General features: G+C 47.2%; 1 protein-coding gene across 4 annotated transcripts in view; it reads right to left on the bottom strand.

The window, feature by feature from the left end:
- EP400 (E1A binding protein p400) overlaps positions 1 to 22,087 on the bottom strand; it is an 852,236-nt gene that overhangs the window by 707,283 nt on the left and 122,866 nt on the right. For all 4 annotated transcript variants that reach the window (XM_085634324.1, XM_085634328.1, XM_085634325.1 and 1 more), the window contains 3 exons: positions 16,488 to 16,566; positions 16,118 to 16,167; positions 13,440 to 13,494 (listed from right to left, as the gene is read on the bottom strand). In XM_085634324.1, coding sequence (XP_085490450.1) covers positions 13,440 to 13,494; positions 16,118 to 16,167; positions 16,488 to 16,566 — 184 coding nt within the window. The remainder of the gene's footprint in view (positions 1 to 13,439; positions 13,495 to 16,117; positions 16,168 to 16,487; positions 16,567 to 22,087) is intronic.

The raw sequence follows: 22,087 nt of genomic DNA, 5'->3' as shown, positions 1-22,087 counted from the left end.
GTAGCAAATGAGCTACTGACCTTAGGGTGACTACACCCTTGGTGTGCTCACCCCACGTGGGGACTGAGCACAATCCCTAATCCTGATTGGGGAGTGCCTGCCATCTGCAAGATGGCGAGCACTGAAGAGAGGGCTTCACCTCGCCTCCCCCACCCGAGGGGTGGAGTTGGCAGAGGTGGGCACACCTTCTGGGCTGGCTAGATTTTTCCGCCTGTATTCCTGCCGAAAAGGAGGGGAGACAGGAAGGGGGGCCTGCTTCTGCTAGCAGGAGAGGTTGAGGGTCGCATTACAAAGGCTGCCAAGCCTTTGAAGCTCCCCTGCCACAGATGGCTCTTCCTGGCCTGGGGGGGTGTGAACACCTCCACCCAGGAAAGGCTCTTTCTAGGACCCTAGGGGTCCAGAAACATGTCTTGTGGTGGCAGGCTGGTGTGAACCAGTCAGGGAACCCACCAGAGGCTGATCGTTTTTCAGGGGCATCTCTAGGATGCCCTCTGTGTGCATTTTTCATTAAATCCCACACTGGCATCAGTGTGGGTTTAATGTGCTGAGAAGTTTGATACCAAACTTCTTAGTTTTCAGTGTAGCCACTGTGGTGCTGCGGAGTTCGTAATGACAAGCTCACAGCACCATATACGCTTAATGGAGCACTGCACTTACAATGTCTAAGAATGGACTTAGACACTATAGGGGTACAGGGCTCATGCACCTGTACCCTCACCACTGTTATAGGGCACCCAGCTAGAGGGGTGACTGATCTATGCCAGGGCAGTGGGTTGTAAACATGGCACACAGATGTGTGCCATGTCGACTCTTCACTTTGTTCTGCACCAAAACACGCAGCCTGCAAAGGCAGTGTTTGTGTGTAAAGGTACGGGGCCTCTATGGGTGGCACAATAAGTGCTGCAGCCCTTAGAGATCTTCCCTGGTCAAAGTGCCCTGGGGACCTGTGTACCATTTACCAGGGGCTGACCTGTGGCCAGAGATGTCAATTGGGTTAGGTTTGGGATAAGAACACAGGCCCTTGGAACCCGATTGGCAGGAACCCAGGGCACACCAAGAAAAAGTGCATCAGTAGTCTGGCAAAAAGTGGGGGGGGGGGTTACTGCAACAGAAACCCACTTTCCTACAAAGTGCAAACTCTAACTCAGTGGAAGCTTGCAGCATTTACCTCTGTAGAATTAAATGCACAAACGTTAAAGGTATAGGCAAGTGTAGCATACTAGTGAGGGAACACATTCCAACATTTCATTTTTTGAATACTTAATTATATTGCAAGTCACTGCTTGCATATCAAGTCAGAAATCAATTGAAGCCATTTTACTGGTTCATTTTTGAAGCATTAATAATTGCTGAAATTTCATCTGCTAGATTAAAGGGAAAACACAGTCAAATCAAAGTGTTAGAATACATATATATTCTTGTGCCTTTATAGCATTAAAAAAAAAAAAATTGTTTCCTGTGTACTTCAAAACATAATCTCCACAACTGTACTTCTTGAATGAAAATCAACATCTTAGGAGGCCAAAGCAACATGCAAAGATATGACTGGAAATTAACAACTACCAAACAGAAAAGACAAAACGACAAGCGGTCTGAAGCTACGGGTCCAAGATCTGTAAAACGTCCACCACAATGCATCTACACATCTTCAGTAGTCCCCCATTTGAGAAGCTGGGTTTCTTTTGCAGTAACCCCCCCCCCCACACTTTTTTTACCAGACTACTGATGCACTTTGACTTGATGTGCCCTGGGTCCCTGCCAATCAGGTTCCCAGGGTATGTGTTCCATCCCCCAAACCAACCCAAACCCAATTGGCGTTAATGGCAACAGGTAAGACCCTGGTAAAATGGTACCACAGGTACCCAGGGCACTGTGACCAGGGAAGGCCTCTAAGGGCTGCAGCACTTATTGTGCCACCCTTAGAGTTCCTGTACCTTAATATACACACACTGCCTTTGCAGGCTGCGTGTCTTGGTGCAGAGTCGACATGGCACACATCTCTGTGTGCCATACTGTAGGAAAGTGGCTCTGTATACACTGTTCACAAATAGGTACAGTGTGTACAGAGTCCAGAGTCCCCCGAGGTTTGGCAGAGGCTAAAGTTAGATATAACCTTACTTTCTAAAGTGGTAGCTTGGTCGAGCAGTAAGGCAGTATCAGAGGACAGTGTAAAGCATTTGATGCACACAATCAGTCAGCAAATGGTCTCACACACTCAAGCACTGAACTCTAGGCCAATGGTTTTGTATAAAAATATGTAGTTGTTTTATTTTAGAACCAACAATAGGTATCAAAATATACTTTCTCAGATTGAGAGGCTTTAGATAAATACTTTTCAATAGGCAATAAACTTTGGATGTAATAGATACAGTTGTTGCAATAGGCAACACAATTTCAAACACAATTATACATTGACCTCAATGGGAATTTCTAGTAAAATGCAATAGATTACTTTTTGGATTACTTTTCTTACCACAAGACTGGATCCTAGATTCAGTCCTGGGACAGTTCCTGTAAACAGTTGAGTAAAAGCGTTTTGGTTAGAGTAGTGATTTTTAAGCAATATTTTGGTATTTTAAAAGTTGACTCTTAGAAACTTTTTCTCATAGAATCACCAATGTTATCCTATGGGAGGAATTTCACTTAGCAGGTAAGTAGGGTTATTGTTACTTTTTCTAACTCAGTGTTGGATCCTGGATCAAGCACTGGGGCACCACCTGTAAACAGTTGAAAGAATGTGTTTTGGTTCTACAGGTAATTTTTTAAGAATATTTGTAAGTTTGCAAAATCGACACTTAAAAACTTTTTCAGCAAAAACCAGGAAATGTTATCCTATAGAAGGAAATTCAAGTTGCAGGTAAAGTATGTTCTCGTTACTTTTGTAATCCAGTACTGGACTCCTAGGTTCAGCACTGGGACATCCATCTAAAACAGGTAAGTAATTACGTTTTCACAGTTGGTGCGATTTTTAAAGAATATTTGTAGTTTGCAAAAATCAAAGAAAATTGGGTTAGCGGTAAGTATGGTTGTAATTACTTTTCAGGGTCAGTGCTGGGCACCAAGATCCAGAACTAGGATCTCTCCTGGTAGCAGGTGAGTAATTTCGTTTTCGTTTCTCAGTTGATTTTAGGTGAATATTTTAAAGTTTAGAAACTCTACACTTAGAAGAATTTCCAAGTGAAACCAGTCAATGTTACCCTATGGAAGAAAAGAGAGTTATCGGATTTTGGGGAAGTACTCGACTGGCAGAGTTAAGGTTCTGGGCATAGACTCAGGGGTCTCCCAGGGTCAGTACAGTTGTTACACCCTCAGCGGCACAGGGGCAGCCGGGAGCAGAGTGAGTTAGGCCCAATGTTATCCTATGGGAGGCAGGGGGCCCTTGGTTGGTGGCTGCTGGCTAGCAGGCCATGCGGCTGTGGGAGCTGGGCTCCTGGTCACTTGCTCAGGGCAAATGGGGAAGTAGAGCAGAGTAGAGATTGCACTGCCAGGGGCACTCGGGCGGCTGGTGCAGGGTGCTTTTGAGCCATTGGGCGCTCAATGGATTGCAATGGAGAAGCTCAAAAACGAACAAAGGCTGCAAGCTCGGGGACGAAGATTCTTCAGGTGTGACAACCACTTCGAGGGGTAAGTTGGGTAGTTGGAGGATAGGTAGGCACCCAGGAGTTGGGCGCAGGGGACCGCAGGGCGCCGGTGCAGGGGTACCTTTTGGTGTCGGGAAATCTTACCCTCGGCTGGTCGCGGTTGGAGGGGTTCCTGGTTCTGAGGCTGCAGGCGTCGTCAGGAGCGTCGAGGTGGGTCCTTGGGTGCTGCTGGATTCGGGGTCACTGCATTTGGACGCTGCATTTCTTGACATCGGGCCTGACGATCGCAAAGAGTTTTCTTCGATCAAAATGATTTGCAGGCATCACAGTCTTCCTTCTTGTGCTCCGGAGACAAGCACAAGTTACCACCTCCCCAGGTACCTTTATCTGTTGCAGTATTATCTTACTTAGATACATCACATGGACATCCTTTTCTATTCTCTTACTAACGCCATTATCACCCTTTATGGCGAAAAACAATCTTAAGATGGAGTCGATGCCTATGCGCACTATCACCATAAGGAGGAGTCACCTATCCCGTGACTACAAAGACTTCTTCGACAAAAACAAAGTGCAAACATCCGAGCCCAACACCAGATGGCGATCTATGCTAAAGTATACAATGAACAGCTCATATGCCTCGAACATAACTTTATAATATTTTTTATACTGAGTTCAGTCTATTAGTGTCTGACATAATTAACTGACTGAGTGTGTACAACAAATGCTTAACACTACCCTTTGATAAAGCCTTACTGCTCGCCCACACTACCACAAATAGAGAGTAAGGTGCTATCTACTTTTACCTCTGCCTACCTTTGGGGTTCCGCTGGACTCTGTGCACACTATACCTCATTTTGGTACAGTATATACAGCTTCCTACAATCTGTCACTACTGTGAGATCTGGCTGGGGAAGGGAGAGAGGTCTGCCTCTGACCCAATCGCTATTTGTCAACCACCACTGCAGAGCTTTCGCAGTTCCCTCGGAAAATTGGACCAGGTCAGTGAGATTTCCCTGATGCTGCACCTATTAGAACTTCAGGTCCCACTGCAGAGCCCGCATGTGCCATCTGACATGATTCACCAACAGAATGCAGGAGGATATGAGGCCCAGCAGGCTCAGAGTCAGTCTCACCAAAATCCAGGAGAGAGGCTGAAACGTTGGTATCATAGCCTGAATTTCATGGACTCGTCACTTGGGAGGATAGGCTCGAAAGTGCACCGTGACCAGAATCGCTCCGATAAAAGTGAGCGTCTGAGAGGGAGCCAGGTGGAACTTTGGTATGTTAATAGTGAACCCAGTGAATGCCGGAGGTTCGCTCTAGTCTGGAGGTGGGAGACGACTGCCTGGGGTGACCCTGCATTTAACAATATCATTGAGATAGGAGTAGACCACCTGATCTGCACAGATGAGCTGCAACCACTGCCGTCACCTTGGTGAACACCCGAGTGGCACTGGTGAGGCCAAAGGAGAACATGGTAAATTGAAAGTGCTCATGGCCCATCATAAACCGTAGGTAGTGGGGATGGGCAGGCATGACGTGGATACGGAAATAGGAATCCATCAAGTTCAATGCTACCATTCAGTCTACGGGGCAGAGGGCACCTGAGCAAGAATGAGCATCTTGAACTTCTTTTTTTCTGAGGAAGTAGTTGAGGGCTCCGAGGTCGAGAGTAGGAATAAGACCTCATCCTAGAGACAAGAAAATAGCGGCAATAATAACTACAGCCTATTTCCGGACTGGGAACACGCTCTATAGCTCCTTTGGCCAAGGGAGTCTTGACTTCCTCTCAAAGGGATGTATGACGTTACAACGCACACTTTTACAACGCATGCACTTACAACGCATTTTTTACAACGCATAATCCATTACAACGCATGACATTACAACGCATGACACTACAACGCATTTTTAAAAAATACCTTTACAACGCATTTCCATTACAACGCATACTACCTTTACAACGCATACCATTACAACGCATAATATTAAATTACATTTAAGGTAAGTATTAGATAGTATAGGGGTAAAAGTTACTTTTCTAACTCCAGGGGGTGCAACAGTAGGGTAAGTGTTGGATAGTATAGGGGTAAAAATTACTATTCTAACTCCAGGGGGTGCAACAGTGGGGTAAGTGTTGGATAGTATAGGGGTAAAAATTACTATTCTAACTCCAGGGGGTGCAACAGTAAGGTAAGTGTTGGATAGTATAGGGGTAAAAATTACTATTCTAACTCCAGGGGGTGCATCAGTAGGGTAAGTGTTGGATAGTATAGGGGTAAAAATTACTATTCTAACTCCAGGGGGTGCAACAGTAGGGTAAGTGTTGGATAGTATAGGGGTAAAAATTACTATTCTAACTCCAGGGGGTGCAACAGTAGGGTAAGTGTTGGATAGTATAGGGGTAAAAATTACTATTCTAACTCCAGGGGGTGCAACAGTAGGGTAAGTGTTGGATAGTATAGGGGTAAAAATTACTATTCTAACTCCAGGGGGTGCAACAGTAGGGTAAGTGTTGGATAGTATAGGGGTAAAAATTACTATTCTAACTCCAGGGGGTGCAACAGTAAGGTAAGTGTTGGATAGTATAGGGGTAAAAATTACTATTCTAACTCCAGGGGGTGCATCAGTAGGGTAAGTGTTGGATAGTATAGGGGTAAAAATTACTATTCTAACTCCAGGGGGTGCAACAGTAGGGTAAGTGTTGGATAGTATAGGGGTAAAAATTACTATTCTAACTCCAGGGGGTGCATCAGTAGGGTAAGTGTTGGATAGTATAGGGGTAAAATTACTATTCTAACTCCAGGGGGTGCAACAGTAGGGTAAGTGTTGGATAGTATAGGGGTAAAAATTACTATTCTAACTCCAGGGGGTGCATCAGTAGGGTAAGTGTTGGATAGTATAGGGGTAAAAATTACTATTCTAACTCCAGGGGGTGCAACAGTAGGGTAAGTGTTGGATAGTGTAGTGTAATATTATGCGTTGTAATGGTATGCGTTGTAATGGTAGTATGCGTTGTAATGGAATGCGTTGTAAAGGTAGTTTTTAAAAATGCGTTGTAGTGTCATGCGTTGTAATGTCATGCGTTGTAATGGATTATGCGTTGTAAAAAATGCGTTGTAAAGGTAGTGCGTTGTAAAAGTTGCGTTGTAAAGGTTGTTCCCCTCTCAAAGCAAAGCAAGGTGATCCTCCGTCAGCCGATTGCGTGCTTGAGGCATGGAGGGAGGAGCAGTCTTGAAGGGCTATTGGCAAGATCCCTGTCCGAGGTGATGTCCTGTCAGTGGTGGAGATGATGGCGGATCCTGGCACAAACTGGACGCCCATGATCTGGGAGGATCGGACTATCGGATTAGAAAGGTCTGGAGACGGAGGAGTGAGAGGGGGGAATTATGGCCTGACCTGACTTTTGGCTGCCAGACACACAAGATCAGGGCTAACTGTGCCTATTTCCGCGCAGAGGTAGCAGAACTTGTGTGGTCTTCTAGCTAGAGTAGGTCTGGCGTGGCTGGAAACCGCTCCTGTAGCCACATAAGGAGCAAAAGGCGGACGCAGGACGAGATGATACTGAGAGGCCCAACGACTTGGCCATAACCAGCTACTAATTGTAGTGCTCTAGTGCTGCGCCCGCCCTATGAAGAGACAAAAGTCATCAAAAGGCATATTTATCAGGTTTGCTTGGACATCCCCCAAGAAGCCAGACTTCTCAGCCTAACTGCCACAGTCGAGAAAATCACTCTGCCCAGCAGGTCTGTCGTGTCAAAGCCACAGCTTATAGTAAATTATGCTGCATCCTTCCCGTCTAAACCAGCTTGGGAGAGAGTTGGGTGAGAGGTGAGGAAAGCTGAGTCGCCCAGGCAAGGCGGTGGCGGCGGGCAATTATTTTATTCACAAGAGCCCCTGTGCTGGGTTTGGACCAGGTCAGTTAAGGCCTCATTAAAAAGCAGCAAGCGTTCTGTGGTGGAGACAACAGGCTGCAGGACCTCAATATTGGTCTTGACTGCCACAGCAGGAAGCTGCAGATCCAAGACATTCGCAGGCCTACGCACTACTACGGCGAAACTCCCTCCACCATAGCCAGGTTAGGAGGGGAAAACATGCCAGGCTCTGAAGAGGTATACAAACCACTGGCATCACCCAGTTCCTCATACTAGTCCATTCCTTCCGTGTAAGGTGGGACTTCTGAGGGGTCCTGTATTTCCGCACAATCCTCCTCCAATCCTAGCCCCTCCGAATAAGGCTTAGGATATGACACAGAGCCCAAAAGCTTCATCTGCGCCGGTCAAGGCGTCAGTTAATGCCCGACTAGCTCCGTGTCATCGGGGAACAGAATGAGGCTGGCACCGGCGAAGTTGAGGGTCTTGGCGTCGAGGAAGGTCGAATGGATGCGGCCGGCGCCGGTCTGCATCTGGGAGCAGATCCATGAGGACCCTTGGGCGTCGGGGAAGAGCTGCCGGCACAGACCTCAGAGGAGCTCTTTCAAGCTGAGCCTGCTGGGCCCAAAGGCATGCCGCAGTGCCAGGCCGCCCAAATATGGCGCACATAGAGTCATAAAACTCTTGACTGGGCGGGGGTCGCTCCAGGCCACAGAAAAGGAGGGGGAAAAAGGAGGCGTAGCCGACCCAGGCAGCTGCTCCGTGGAGCAGGCCATGAACACCAAGACTACTCCGTCTTGTCGAGTGCGTGCATTTTTTATGGTGCATCTTACCAAACCCCTTCAAAGATTTCGAATGGGAGGCTGAAGCCTTGGCTCCCCTGTAACGGTGCTCAGACCTTCCTCTCGCCCAGGAGCGGGAACAAGCTCTCCAAGGATAATAAAGTGAAATATGGATTAAACAAGGATTAAATGACGAACTGTGGATTATAGTGAGAAAAGTATCTCGGTCAAAGGCTGTGCAACTGAGTGACGCGTGAGGTCGTGCCACACAAGATCTACCAGATTATATCTGATGTTTTCTAGGGACAAACCATGTGTAGGCAAGTGGGTTTCTGAAGTAGTAACCCCCCCAACTTTTTGCCAGTCTACTGATGCACTGGTGCCCTGGGTCCCTGCCTATCAGGTTCCCAAGGCCTGTGTTCTTTCCCCAAAACTAACCCAATTGGCATCTCTGGCCACAGGTCAGCCCCTGGTAAATGGTACCACAGGTACCCAGGGCACTGTGACCAGGGAAGACCCCTAAGAGCTGCAGCACTTATTGTGCCACCCTTAGAGGCCCTGTACCTTTACACACACACACTGCCTTTGCAGGCTACGTGTTTAGGTGCAGAACAAAGTAAAGAGTCGACATGGCACACATCCCTGTGTGCCATGCCTACAACCTACTTCCCTGGCATAGATCAGTCACCCCTCTAGATGGGTGCCCTATGCCAGTGGTGAGGGTACAGGTGCATGAGCCCTGTACCCCTACAGTGTCTAAGTCGATTCTTAGGCATTGTAAGTGCAGTGCTGCCATTAAGAGTATATGGTGCTGGGAGCTTGTCATTACCAACTCCACAGCACCATAATGCACAGCTTTCCAAACTTTTCATGTTGGTGACACACCTTTTAGACAATGTTCATCTTGCGACACGGCAAAGCGAGTGAGTGAAGGGCGCGACCCCGAGCCACCTAAGGGGGGTCGGAGGGTTCTCCCCCAAGAATATTTTGAAAAAATAGTGGGCAAATGGTGCATTTCCAAGCAAGTTTAAGAAAGCAGGAAGGCTAATAAAGCAATTGTGAATCTGTTCTAAAAAAGACAGTGACTGGCAAAACTTCTGTGATTCAGGGAAACAAAAACATACTAGGTGTCTGCTGTAATGCCAACTAAACCAAATATCAGAGCAATCACTTAAGAGCCAACTAACCCCTGGCATTCGAGAATCCACATCCTTTGGTTTCCCAAGACCCTTCATCTCAGCCTTTGCAACTACTCTGACAAGAATAAAAGGACCAGTCAACCTGGGGGTCATACCCACAACCATTGTTCATGCATCTTGATCATGGCAAGATCTTTAAGCAAGGGCAGAATTGAAGTCATCAGTCTTTTAGCTGGTTCCTGCAAGGACACCCTCATTCATCAGAGATTACGTGTCTTTGAAATAAGAATAATAACGTGCATGCTGCTGATCTATTCCGGAACTGGTGGCCTCTTGCCACCTGCGCCCCTTCGAATCGCCTCAATAAAAAAAAGCATTCAACATACAGATTCCCCACTGAGCCCGACGCTATCACCAGCATTGACCCCACGCCTAGCCCTGCCCATCATACGCGGTTCGCCGCGGAAAAATACCATGTTCCAGGCGCTCCCAGAGAATTGTGGCTTAAACACACAGCGCATTCCACCCACAGGTTCTCCGTTTCTATGGGGCTCGGAGATGGGAGAGAACGGAATGCAAATCAAACCACAGTGTAGTTTGTATCCCCCTGGTGCTAGGTTAGTGAACTAGTATGGTGCCAATCTGGGAGATGTAGTTACTATTTGCATGAAGCAAGGCAGATTTTTTAGAGTGTCTGTGCTTGGCGGACAGCAGCAGCAGGCCACTCGTATTAGATATGGCTCCGGGCTGTAATTTCCCTTGTGGGCTACTCGGAGTAGCAAATTTGCTTGCTGTGCTGCGTTGAATGACAAATTATTAAATCTGGGCCCTAAGGCGTATAAAATATGGACCAGTTTCAAAAGGGAGATTCGGCTTACAAGGAAGAGAACAACTGTGCTAAATTGACCACAGGTAGGTCAAAAATCAGATATCACTCCCACGGTAGTTCAGATAGAACCTAAAAAGGTTTAATTTGTGCAGGTGGTTGCAGGTGAGAGTCGCATGCGCTCCTTCTTGTGCACCAATGGCCATGTACTCAGGGAGGGGACAGCAGTGCGCCAGTTTTCATGCACTTGCACATTATAAAGGACTTACATTTAACTCCCAATTTCTCCAAGTTGCACTACTAACAGCATAGCTCAGAGGCACTCACCTCTTAGCTGTGCTACATGCACTGTCTCAAAGAAATTCAGAGTTAAATGTACACGGTACTTCTACTTGTACTTAACTTACTTGTTATGTCTTTGAAAGCGCACAGCGGTGATCCAGATGTGCCTGGGGCCATGTAACTGTGCAGTGAGGCAGTCTGTCTCAGAAAGTTTGTGCAAAAGCACACTAACTCGTTTTGGGCCGGGGTGACTTAGCGCCAGAGATTGTGGTGCCACTGTACTTGCAGGTAGCAGACAGCGTGGTCAAGCCAGGGCAGTAGGCCGCTCAGCATTTAAAGATTTTTATCAGCGTGACCTAAAACTTTTTATGAAATAATACAGCCTCTTTCACATTGCATTTTTTTTTCTTTTTTCCCGCCCATTTTTTTATAGTGCGAACGTGACACGCTTTATAAGCATCAGTTACTATACACAAGGACACGGACACATTCATTTTGCTTCATTTTACTCGGTTGAAAGGGTCACTCATAGTCGTTGAAATGTCACTTCTAATAACTCAAAATTATGAACGTGTCACCCATAGCAATCCGAAACCTTGGCAACTATGTATTACTGACTCTGTATTTACTTTGTGTCCCAAATCAAAGCCAGTAGGATTTCACATATAACACCTGGCTCTTGAAATCACCTAGGCCACAGCGGATGAGGTTGTAAAACAGCTGATTTAGATTTTTGCTCGAGTAATTTCTGTCTGTTTCTATCGCGGACCTATTTCATCTTCCAACCTGACAGTGGAAATTCCGGAGCATTCCGAGATTGGCGCCATACTAGTTCCCTAACCACGCAACAGGGGATACAAACTACGCCACCGACATTGGCGCAATATTAGTTCAGGGGATACAATTGAATGCCAGCAATTTTTTAAAATTCGAAATTTGCCTTACCGAGCGCCTGGGATGGGGACTGCACAGGCGGCTCCGTGGACTGCGGATTCAACGCGCATCGCAAAGGGCAACGAGGCCGCGCTCACCTAACACCTCTCCTTACTCTACGTACGGTAGTGCGCCACTGAATGCAAACTCCAAGAGGGCACCCTAATCTACCCGCGATGTCATCATCGCGCGACACACCCACACTTAGGAGGCGACACAATACTGTGTCGCGCCACAGAGTTTGGAAAGCTCTGCCATAATGGCTACACTGAAAATTTGAGACGTTTGGTATCAAACCTCTCAAATTAAACCCAGTGCCAGTGTGGGATTTAATGAAAAATGCACACAGAGGGCATCTCAGAGATGCCCCTTGAAAAACGAGCAGCCTCTGGTGGGTTCCCTGACTGGTACACACCAGCCTGCCACCACAAGACAGGTTTCTTGACCCCTAGGGTGGGAGCCTACGCTCCCTGAACCCAGAAACAAAGCCTTTCCTGGGCGGAGGTGTTCACACCTCCCCCAGGCAAGGAAGAGCCATCTGTGACAGGGGAGCTTCAAAGGCCTGGCAGCCTTTGTAATGCAACCCCCAGCCTCTCCTGCTATCAGGAGCAGGCCCCCTTCCTGTCTCCTCTCCCTTTCGGCGGGAAGACGATCGGGAAAATCTAGCCAGCCCAGAAGGTGTGCCCACCTCTGCCAACTCCACCCCTCAGGTGGGGGAGGCGAGGTGAAGCTCACTCTCCAGTGCTCGCCATCTTGCAGATGGCAGGCACTCCCCAATCAGGACTAGGGATTGTGCTCACTCCCCCACGTGGGGTGAGCACACCAAGGGTGTAGTCACCCTAAGGTCAGTAGCTCATTTGCTACTGACCTCAAGACCCCTAAAACGCCCTCTAAATACAGTATTTAGGGGGCAGCTCTGAACCAAGAAAGCAGACCAGAACCCGCAACAAGAAAAGAAGGACCGAACAGCCGTGCCGAAGCTAACAAGAGGAAGACACCCACTGACTTAGCCCCAGCCCTACCTGCCTGTCTCCACCTTAAACCTGCTCCTGCGAAACCAACCCCGGTGTGTCCTGCAGCCAGCAAACTTGAAAACCCCGGAGGACCTGCCTGCCTTTAAGCACCAAGACTTTCTCTCGTGAACACTGGATTTGTTCACCTGCAAGCTCTGGCTGGACACCGCGAATCCTCCCCACTCTGCACCTGCCGTCCACGGCCCGAGCTGGAGTGGGCAAACACCATCCAAACACAAATATCCAGCGCCGAGTTAGAAAAGTAACGTAAAACTTACCTGCAATTTACTGAAAAAGCCTATTCAGGCCAATGTACTGTATTTGCAACGTGTTGCATACACCGCGGCCCTGCACATCAAACAAAGTACAATTTCTATTGCATTTTCAAACTGTCCTATATCCAGTAACTTATTACTGAAACGTATTTAATACTTACCTGTACCAGGCCTGCTTGGTTCTAAAAATAAACAACAGTATATTTTTACACAACAACAATTGGCCTAGAGTTCAATTCTTGAGTGTGTGAATTCATTTGCTGACTGAGTGTGTACATCAAATGCTTCACACTGTCCTCTGATACTGCCTTACTGCTCGACCAAGCTACCACAATCAGAGAGTAAGGTTCTATCTAACTGTAACCTCTGCCTACCTCTGGGGACCCTTGGACTCTATACACACTATACCTCATTTTGGTGTAGTATATATGGTGTAGCATATATAGAGCCAGTTGTACACCAAGGCATCAGTTTGCACGCCAAACACAACTTGGAAAAGCTTAAAAAGTAATTATCATAATGAGGTGTGCATTCTACCACTACATTTGTTGTACACAGGGATGTGTGCCATGTCGATTCTTCAGTTTGGTCTGCACCAAAACACGTAGCATACAATGGTTAGCTATGCCCCAGCACACACAAGTCAAGTTAAGATCAGGTACATGGCAAAAGGCTACGGGCATTTTCCTACACAATGCAATAAAAAAAAAATTAAAACAAAAATGGCACTGACCTTCCTCATCCGTCAATGATAGGCTGATCTTTCTCTTCCTTCCAGGACTGGATTCCTGAAGAAAAAAATATATACATCTTGACATGCTAAACATCAAGGCCTAGTAATAAAGGAGTATATGAACAGGTTTAGCTCCAAAACGACCCCTTTACAGGAGGAAGGTTCAAACCTACTGCCAGGAAAGATGGCAGAAAAAGGGGTGAAATTCAGGCTGAGATGTGGCATAAAAGCTCTTTATAGAGCAACTGTCCCCCATACTATTCAACCTATTCCTGGAACCTCTTGCAAATGCACTAAACTCAATGAACATTCTCATCCACATGTATGCAGACGACGCGCAACTTTACCTGAAAATCTCTTCCCCTGACAATCTCACATCACTCAACACTACCCTCATGAACACTCAAAACTGGCTAACGGAGAACCACGTCCTAACTCAACACATCCAAAACCGAATTCTGGCTAATTTCTCCTCAGAATCATACTTCTAAGGTGGACTTCTGGTTGAACCATCTCACTGCCTTCAACTGCCCCCCGTCATTATTGATACAGCCAAATCACTCGGAATCACCCTGGACAAACACTTAAATTTGAAGAACCACATTAGTAATGTCTGTAAGGGTGCGAATCACCAGATGAAACTACTACGGAATCTCTAACCTTTCCTCCCACAAGCTGACTTCAAGCAGGTGGTTCAAGCGCTGGTTCTGCCGAGGCTAGACTATGGCAGTGCTACAGCAGATGGCCTCCCGAAATATACCTTGGCACCCCTTAAGGCTGTATTGAATGCGGCGGACAGATTGACAACGGGCACAAAAAGATCTGCGCACATTTCCCCAGTTCTAAAATCTCTAAATTGGTTGCCTTTTGAAGCAAGAATACAGCTAAAGATCGCCTGCCTGACTCACAAGGCTCTCCATCTCAAAAACCCCAAATACCTATGCCAAAAGCTAGAACTATATGGAGTTGGTAGACCCTCAAGAAGTGCTAACACCTTCCTTCTTAAACCATAGATATTTCGCAAAAACAGAACTTGTCAAAGAGCTATCTCTGGCTCCGCTACACGGATCTGGAACTCTCTCCCTCCTAAAATTCGCAGAATCACCTCCACGGTTGCCCTCAAAATGGAAGTAAAATGATTCCTTATGTGCAAGTTCTTACCCTAATTTTTCATTTGCTTGAAGATACTGGTCTTATACCTTCATCTCTTGTACTGATGTTTTATATCCCCGACCTAATCTGGTCTTCCCCTCCCAGTTCCCGCTATTATTGTTTCTTCAACTATTGTACTGCTTTGTTGTAACCTCTGTAACTGTTTCCTTTGATTTGTATTTGACGCCTACCTGACCATCCTTAATTGTGAAGCGCTCTGATATCCTTCCAGATCATGCTCGCGCTATATAAAACTTAATAAATAAATAAATTAAATAACTGTAGGGTACATTGTATGTTTGCATGGGTGGATGTGGTTCGCATGCATGTGGTGTGTAAACATGTTACATCGACATCCACTGTGTATGTGTATTGTACATTTTGTTTCTTTCTGGTATTTTTTTTTTATTGATTTTCACATAAAAACACATTAATATCAAACAAATTACAAGAGTATTCACTCACGATAAACTTTCAAGCAAGGGCAAAATTACTGTAACCAACCCATAACCAGGGGAACATAACTATTAAATCGAGAACATAGTCACTGCTGTAACGTGTAACGTATGAGCGCTCACCCCAGCTAACCTACGAAGTGTACTGGAGATGGAACAATTGTGCATCCAGCACATCCTCCCTGGGCCTGGTGCAAGTGGTATTTGTTGCTGTGCATGTTATGCCTCAGACAATGACTCAGTTTGGCACAAATCTCGCCCCACCCCGCTTCATCCATTTTGGATTTGAGTGCAGTCAGATATCCATTCCATGTGTCTGCTGCAAGTCATTCCAGGCATCTGTCTCTGTTGTCCCCCATTTATGAGGATCCTTTAGCCACCAATGTTGCCTCAGTACCTCCGGGGAATTCAACGCCATGGCAATATTCCATTTGACCAGAGCATACGCCCAGGCTATATATTTCGCCACATATTTAGTCTGTTTTGTGCTCAATAGAAGTCCTGTATACGTGTACTGTACATGTGCACAAACCTCAAGATGTACCGCTCCACATACCTGACCCCAATCACACATTGCCTAGGCCTCCAAGCTTGTTCCAAAAACAACACTGCAGCACAGTTGAAAGTATAAACAAATAAAAAGGAGACCAGCAGAATATTTCTTCCTTTGAAAAGCAGGGCAACAGAAATAAATTCCAGGAAGATAACTTAAAACACAGGAAATAGGCACGAATCATTTGGTATGAGTGGGTAATGTTAAGTGAGCGTACTCTTACAAGGCACTGCCTACCAATGACTTCTCCAGGACCCCAAGAATACTCCAAGAAAAGCCATTACATACAATGTCAATTCAATGTATCTACAATAAGCCGACATTTTCTTACAAGAGGAAAGGAATAGCCTCCTAATGAATATGTTGTGTTTGTGTAATATAAGGTGGCTTACTATAACCTTTTCAAATGCACTGATTTCCCCCTTCGGCTCTTATGATTTCCGGGAAACCTGGGATGAAAGGTTAAATAATACACAATTTGTACGTTTAGACAATATTCCATAGAACAAGGCACTCACCACAGTGGTTTCAGATTTAACACATGCTTCTGTGCCCTTTGTTTCGGAGCCTACGAAAGAAGCAAAGCGCAAACTTAGACATGCAATATCCATTTGCTAAAAAAATCCCTATTTCACTAGCCCTGTGTTTAACGAATTATACTTTTATTTGGAAAACACTGCAATAAGAATTGTACAAATGTGCTCAGTAAAGTACAACACAGAAACTGCGTAGCACTTCCATTGTAAACACATCATTAATACACAAAAACGATCAATTAAAACAGTTTGGAGCATGCAGGCTACCAAGCCCAATCAAACAAGCCCTAGCTATTTTACTGGCACAGAGTCTGCAATTTTCAAGTTTCTATACAAACAACTGATAATTTACCTTTTTTGGACGCCTTCTGCAAATGTATCACTCTTTTCCTTTTTTCTTCCAATTCTACTAGCAGTTTGATTTCAACCACCTGCAATAAATAAATGACCAATGTGTGAGAGCAGATGCAAATATGTGCGACTATAAGTTAAGAGACACCTCTTGCAATGGTTGACTGATTAATGCAAAATGGAAAAAATACAATCATAGGGCTGGGAAATGGATAGCCAACAATAGCGTTATTCAATCAATGCAATTATTGTCTAATAAACGCATATCACATTAACATCATTTGCCAATTTGTAGCACACCTTTTATTTCTAAAGGTAGTACTTTAGAGATAGTTAATGACCACAAGGTAGTGGATCGGCAGGCATATGTCATATCACCATTACCAGCTTTGCATGACTCGCAGGTTCTCATTCAAACGCTGCATAACGAACAAGTTACTTACCTTCGGTAACGATGTATCTGTAAGAAACATTAGTTAGTTAGATTCCTATCCTTAGAATATCCCCAGGCATCAGACTGGATACGGAAGATTTTTCGTAAGCAATACCCCTTGCGCGTCGCCTGCGGCTCCGCGTCAGTCGTCGGCGTCGTGCGCCGGAATGACTTAGTCGGAGTACTTAGACACCGCCCTCGCGCGCTGACGTCAGTTCTTGTACATAGCTTTCCGCGCCAGGAACGCAGAGCCATGCAAGAGACCGACACTGGTGCCAAAAAATTCTAGGGCCCTGAAAGGGATAGCCTTAACCCTAGATGTCAGTTCGCAGAACGGGGAGGATGGGTGGGTCGGTGAGGAATCTAACTAACTAATGTTTCTTACAGATACATCGTTACCGAAGGTAAGTAACTTGTTCATCTGAAAGAAACACGTTAGATTCCTCACCTTAGAATAGATACCCAAGCAATACCAACCCCGGTGGTGGGTCTGCGAACCAAGATCACACCAGAAAGTCCTGGAGGACAGAACGGCCAAAGAAGCCATCCCTCCGGACTTGGCTGTCTAGGCAATAGTGCCTGGCAAACGTGTTCAGCGAAGCCCACGTCGCCGCCTGACAGATGTCCTGCAAAGAGACTCCCCGTCCCAAAGCAGTAGTAGCCACTGTGGCCCGAGTAGAATGGGCTCGCAGCCCAACAGGAGGGTCCTTTTTCGCCAAGGAATAACAGATTTTTATACACAAAACGACCCACCGGGAGATGGTCCGTTTGTGCACAGCTTTGCCCTTCTTTGCACCCACGTAGCCAACGAAAAGCTGGTCGTCCACTAGGAACTGTTTTGTGCGGTCCAAATAAAAGGAGAGCGCACGTTTTGGGTCCAGACGGTGGAGCCGCTCTTCCTCTTTGGAAGGATGCGGAGGCGGAAAGAAGGTGGGCAAGGTGACAGATTGCCCAAGATGAAAGGGGGTCACCACTTTCGGTAGAAAGGAAGGACGAGGCCGAAGGACAACCTTGTCCGGATTAACAGATAGAAAAGGAGGCTTGGACGATAGAACCTGGAGCTCACTCACCCGTCTAGCCGAGGTGATGGCTACCAGGAAAGCAGTCTTAAGAGTTAGAAGATGAAGAGGACAATTGTGAAGAGGCTCAAAGGGAGCGCACATCAGGAATGTTAAGACAAGATTCAAGTCCCACTGAGGCATTACGAAAGGGACAGGAGGGAACGTGTGAGTAATGCCTTTAAGAAAGCGTGACACTACAGGGGACTTGAAAAGAGAGGGCTGATCAGGGGGACTTGAAAAGAGAGGGCTGATCAGGAAGCCGTAAGAAGGCAGAGAGGGCAGCAAGATAACCTTTCAAGGTGCCCAGGGCAGAGCCCTGCCGGGCCAAAGAAAGAAGAAAGAGGAGAACCTCAGAAAGAGGGGTGGAAAGGGGATCCACAGCCTTTGCTGTGCACCATGCCACAAATTTGTTCCACCGGCAGGCGTATACCGTCTTTGTGGAGGGACGCCTGGCTGCCAGAATGATATCACAGACTTCAGGAGGCAAGTCAAATGGCATCAACTGCCGCCGCTCAATCTCCACGCATGGAGGTGGAGGCTGGACAGGTTCGGGTGGAGGACCGTCCCCTGCTGCTGCGACAGAAGATCCTCCCGAAGGGGCAGACGTATCGGAGGATCGGTCAACATACTGAGTAGCTCGGGATACCAGTACCTTCGTGCCCATTGCGGAGCCACCAAGATGACTTGGGCCCGGTCGCACCTGATCTTCTTCAGCACTCTGGGCAACTCCACTCGCGACGAAAAGCGTCGCCTAGCGAGTGCCGCCTTGGAAATTCCAACACGCAGAATTGCTGACATTGCGCGTTCTCGTCGGTGGCGAATAGATCTAACCAAGGCTCTCCCCACTGCTGAAATAGACCTTGCGCCACCTCGGAGTTCAGACGCCATTCGTGATCCATCATGCACCGGCGGCTGAGTTCGTCTGCTCTGGCGTTCAGAGAGCCCGCCAGATGTTGAACCACCAGGGTGATGCCCTGGTGTTCCAGCCATGTCCAGAGGCGCAGAGCCTCCTGACAAAGGGACCACGACCCCACCCCGCCCTGTGGAAATTTAGCGTGCAAACTGAACATCATCTGCGCCATCTTGCCTCTCCCCAGCGTCACGCACAGCGAATGCACGGCCGCCATTTTAGACACCCCACTCTCTCCCCACTCATTGTCAATCGTCAGCGCGGTCCCCTTGGCGCTGCGAGCATCCCCCGCGCGCTGGCCACCCCCGCTCTCTCATACAGGCCATAAACCCTCTCCTTCTGCGCGACCCTGCTACGGAACCACTTCCAACCGACAACCCATACATGGTCATGCCTCTCCTTTGATAACCCCCTTCCTCTGCGCCCCATTGTCTGAACTGGTCCCAGGCCATCACCTAGCCCTGCGGATGCAGTTTACTGCCCCTACTGTAAGGGAAACACCCCACATCAAAGGGATTACAGTAGATCAAAGCCCCTACCCCCTGAGACCCGGCCAGTTGCACACACCCCGGGAATTAGCGGAATTCCCTGCTGCGCGATAGCCATCTCCCACTGCGGGTAGGGTGGGAACTTCTACTGTATCTATGTGTGGGATCGGATCTGAACCGGGGCTCCAGGGGATATTCCCCCGTACTTCAAAAGAATCTCAAGAATGTACTATGTGTAATAAAGCAATAAACCAGTGTATAAGAGACCAGGTCTCAGAGATGCAGTTAGAGCACCTCGTGACGATACCTTGCTGTCTGATCTGATGTGTTCTGCTCCGACGGAATAAAACCTCGTTTCCTGCCTTCCAGTCTCCGGCGCCTGCCTCTTTTATTGGTAAATTATCGAGTGGTATGAGAGGCGATTATCGCCGGGCAAATACTTGGAAGGTTATCGACTGAAACTGCCGCTACCATTTAACAATTGGCGTCCCAAACGTGGGGCCCATCAGCGACACGTGGATCCAGTGGGAGAGGTCCCGACGACAGAGTGAACGACTGCAACGATCGGGAGAGCTCCTGCCCAATAGACCCTCGTCTGGCAGCCGATCATCCGAACTTCACTGGTTCCGAGCAGACCTCTCTCGAGTGATCTACGGTCCTGACTGGGAACCATCAGGAGTGCCGCGGCAAATACGGAGAATAGAGGACGATCGGGCGCTGGAGGCGGAAGACGAGAAACTGTCCATGCGGTCCGGGTAAGGTCGTGAAACACGACAAAAGTGCGAAATAATTGATTGATTGTTTGAATACTAGTATTGCTCATTGATTGTTCTTTTTGAGATATTCGCTGTCTACAAACGGGGAGGAGTAGAAATACTCTCTCTCTCTCTCCCTTTGCAGATAGTGAAGGGTAGGTAACGCAGACTTTTGTCCCCATTGAAACCCGTCGTGCCTATCTTTATCTCCCCATTGATTGATTGTCCGAACATTGATTGTTTTGAAGAATAGTGCTTTTTGAGATATTCTCTGTTTGCAAATAACGTAGAATAGGAATATTCTGTCTAGTCTTTGCAAATAGTGAAGGGTAGGTAACGCAGACTTTTGTCCCCATTGAAACCCGTCGTGCCTATCTTTATCTCCCCATTGATTGATTGATTGATTGTCCGAACACTAGTTGTTCGATATTGGTTCTTTGGAGGTATTCTCTGCTTACAAATAACGAGGAATAGAGATATTCTGTCTAGTCTTTGCAAGCAGTGAAAAGATAGGTAGTGCTGACTTTTGTCCCCGTTGAAACCCGTCATGCCTATCTTCTCCCCACTGATTGGTAGTTGGTTCTGCCCGGACCGCTTATTAGAGGTGAACCACCCGGCTCCACTGGAAGGCACCCCTAATAAGGACATGTTCACTAAATATGGACTAGTCGCCGTGGCTTATAGCAAGCTGTGGCATAAATATACCAAGAAGGAGCCCGAAAGTCAGTGGCCACTGATGGGATCCTTCGACGACCGCAAGATAGAAGCGCTAGAAGTAGCTCTGCGTAGCAATAAGACGACGCCTACTATGCTTGACAGTATTGGCATGTGGCGCAAAGAAGCGACGCAACGGAAAAAGAGGGAAGAAGTAAAAGCAGAAAAGGAATTACGAAAGGCAGCTCACCTTGCCGCTAAAAAGTTAGAAGAAGACATAAAGGAGAGAAGGGAAACTAAACTAAGACAGGAGCCCGAAACCTCAGGCCAGTACGCTGTTAGGACCCCTTCTTTGCTCTACCCTGTGTTGCCCTCCAAGCAGCAAACGAATGACGAATTACTGTTAGGTCCCCCGACCATTTACATGCCCCCTCCGTATGCACCCTCCCAATCAGTAGTGCAACACCCACAACCCCCGAACACGAACGAAAGCAGTACAGGGGCCTCGGCCCTCACGGCCTCCGCGCCGGCTGAGCCTCTTGTACTGAACCCAACGTCGGCTACAACGCTAGATGACCATGAGATGAGAAAGAACGATTCCACCAGAATGAATCGATTAACTAAAAATGAACGAGCAGGAATTGACAAGATAGTAGGGACGCTGGTGGAGCGAAAAGAAAGTGAGGAGTATATAACGGACGTGTATAAATCGTATGCCGACAACCGCAGACGACACTTTGTCGTACGGCTCTGTTATCACGCCCTGAATGCATATGAGGATAGGTACCACGATAAAGGTCCCGAAGGCTTAGCGGCCCTATATAGAAAGATAGACATCGGGGAAGAAAGAGAGGGCGATGTAGCGAACCTCTTCACTCGTACACTCGAGGTCTACCGACATCTTAAAGAACATGGACAAACAACCGAAACAGAAACCCCCATAGCAACTAAACCCCAGGGAGGAAGGGCCGATGCCATGATGCCCATTAAAGAAGCTGCCCCCTACTGGGTCCCCCCACGGGGTCAGGGAACACACGACGACATCAACCACCAAGATGCGAAGGGAAGGGTTGTATATAACTGGGTCTACCAGCCGTGGGACCGGCAAGATATTTTGACCTTTAGAAAGACCCTACCCGACTTGAGAAAGAACCCGACTGCCTTCTACACTGAATTAGGTACAGCCTTAGGCTCAACGATAATGACGTTAGCAGATATCGACTTGTTCTTTGGGCTATGTCTGCCGGCTGATGTGTGGAAACAAATCCGGAAAGTTGACCACGCTGAGCCGTTCGGATAT

The sequence above is a fragment of the Triturus cristatus genome, chromosome 11 (genome assembly GCF_964204655.1).
Source record: "Triturus cristatus chromosome 11, aTriCri1.1, whole genome shotgun sequence".
NCBI classification, from domain to species: Eukaryota; Metazoa; Chordata; class Amphibia; order Caudata; family Salamandridae; genus Triturus; species Triturus cristatus.
The sequence above is the reverse complement of the archived record's forward strand: the minus strand, read 5'-3'. Positions and strand labels throughout refer to the sequence as shown.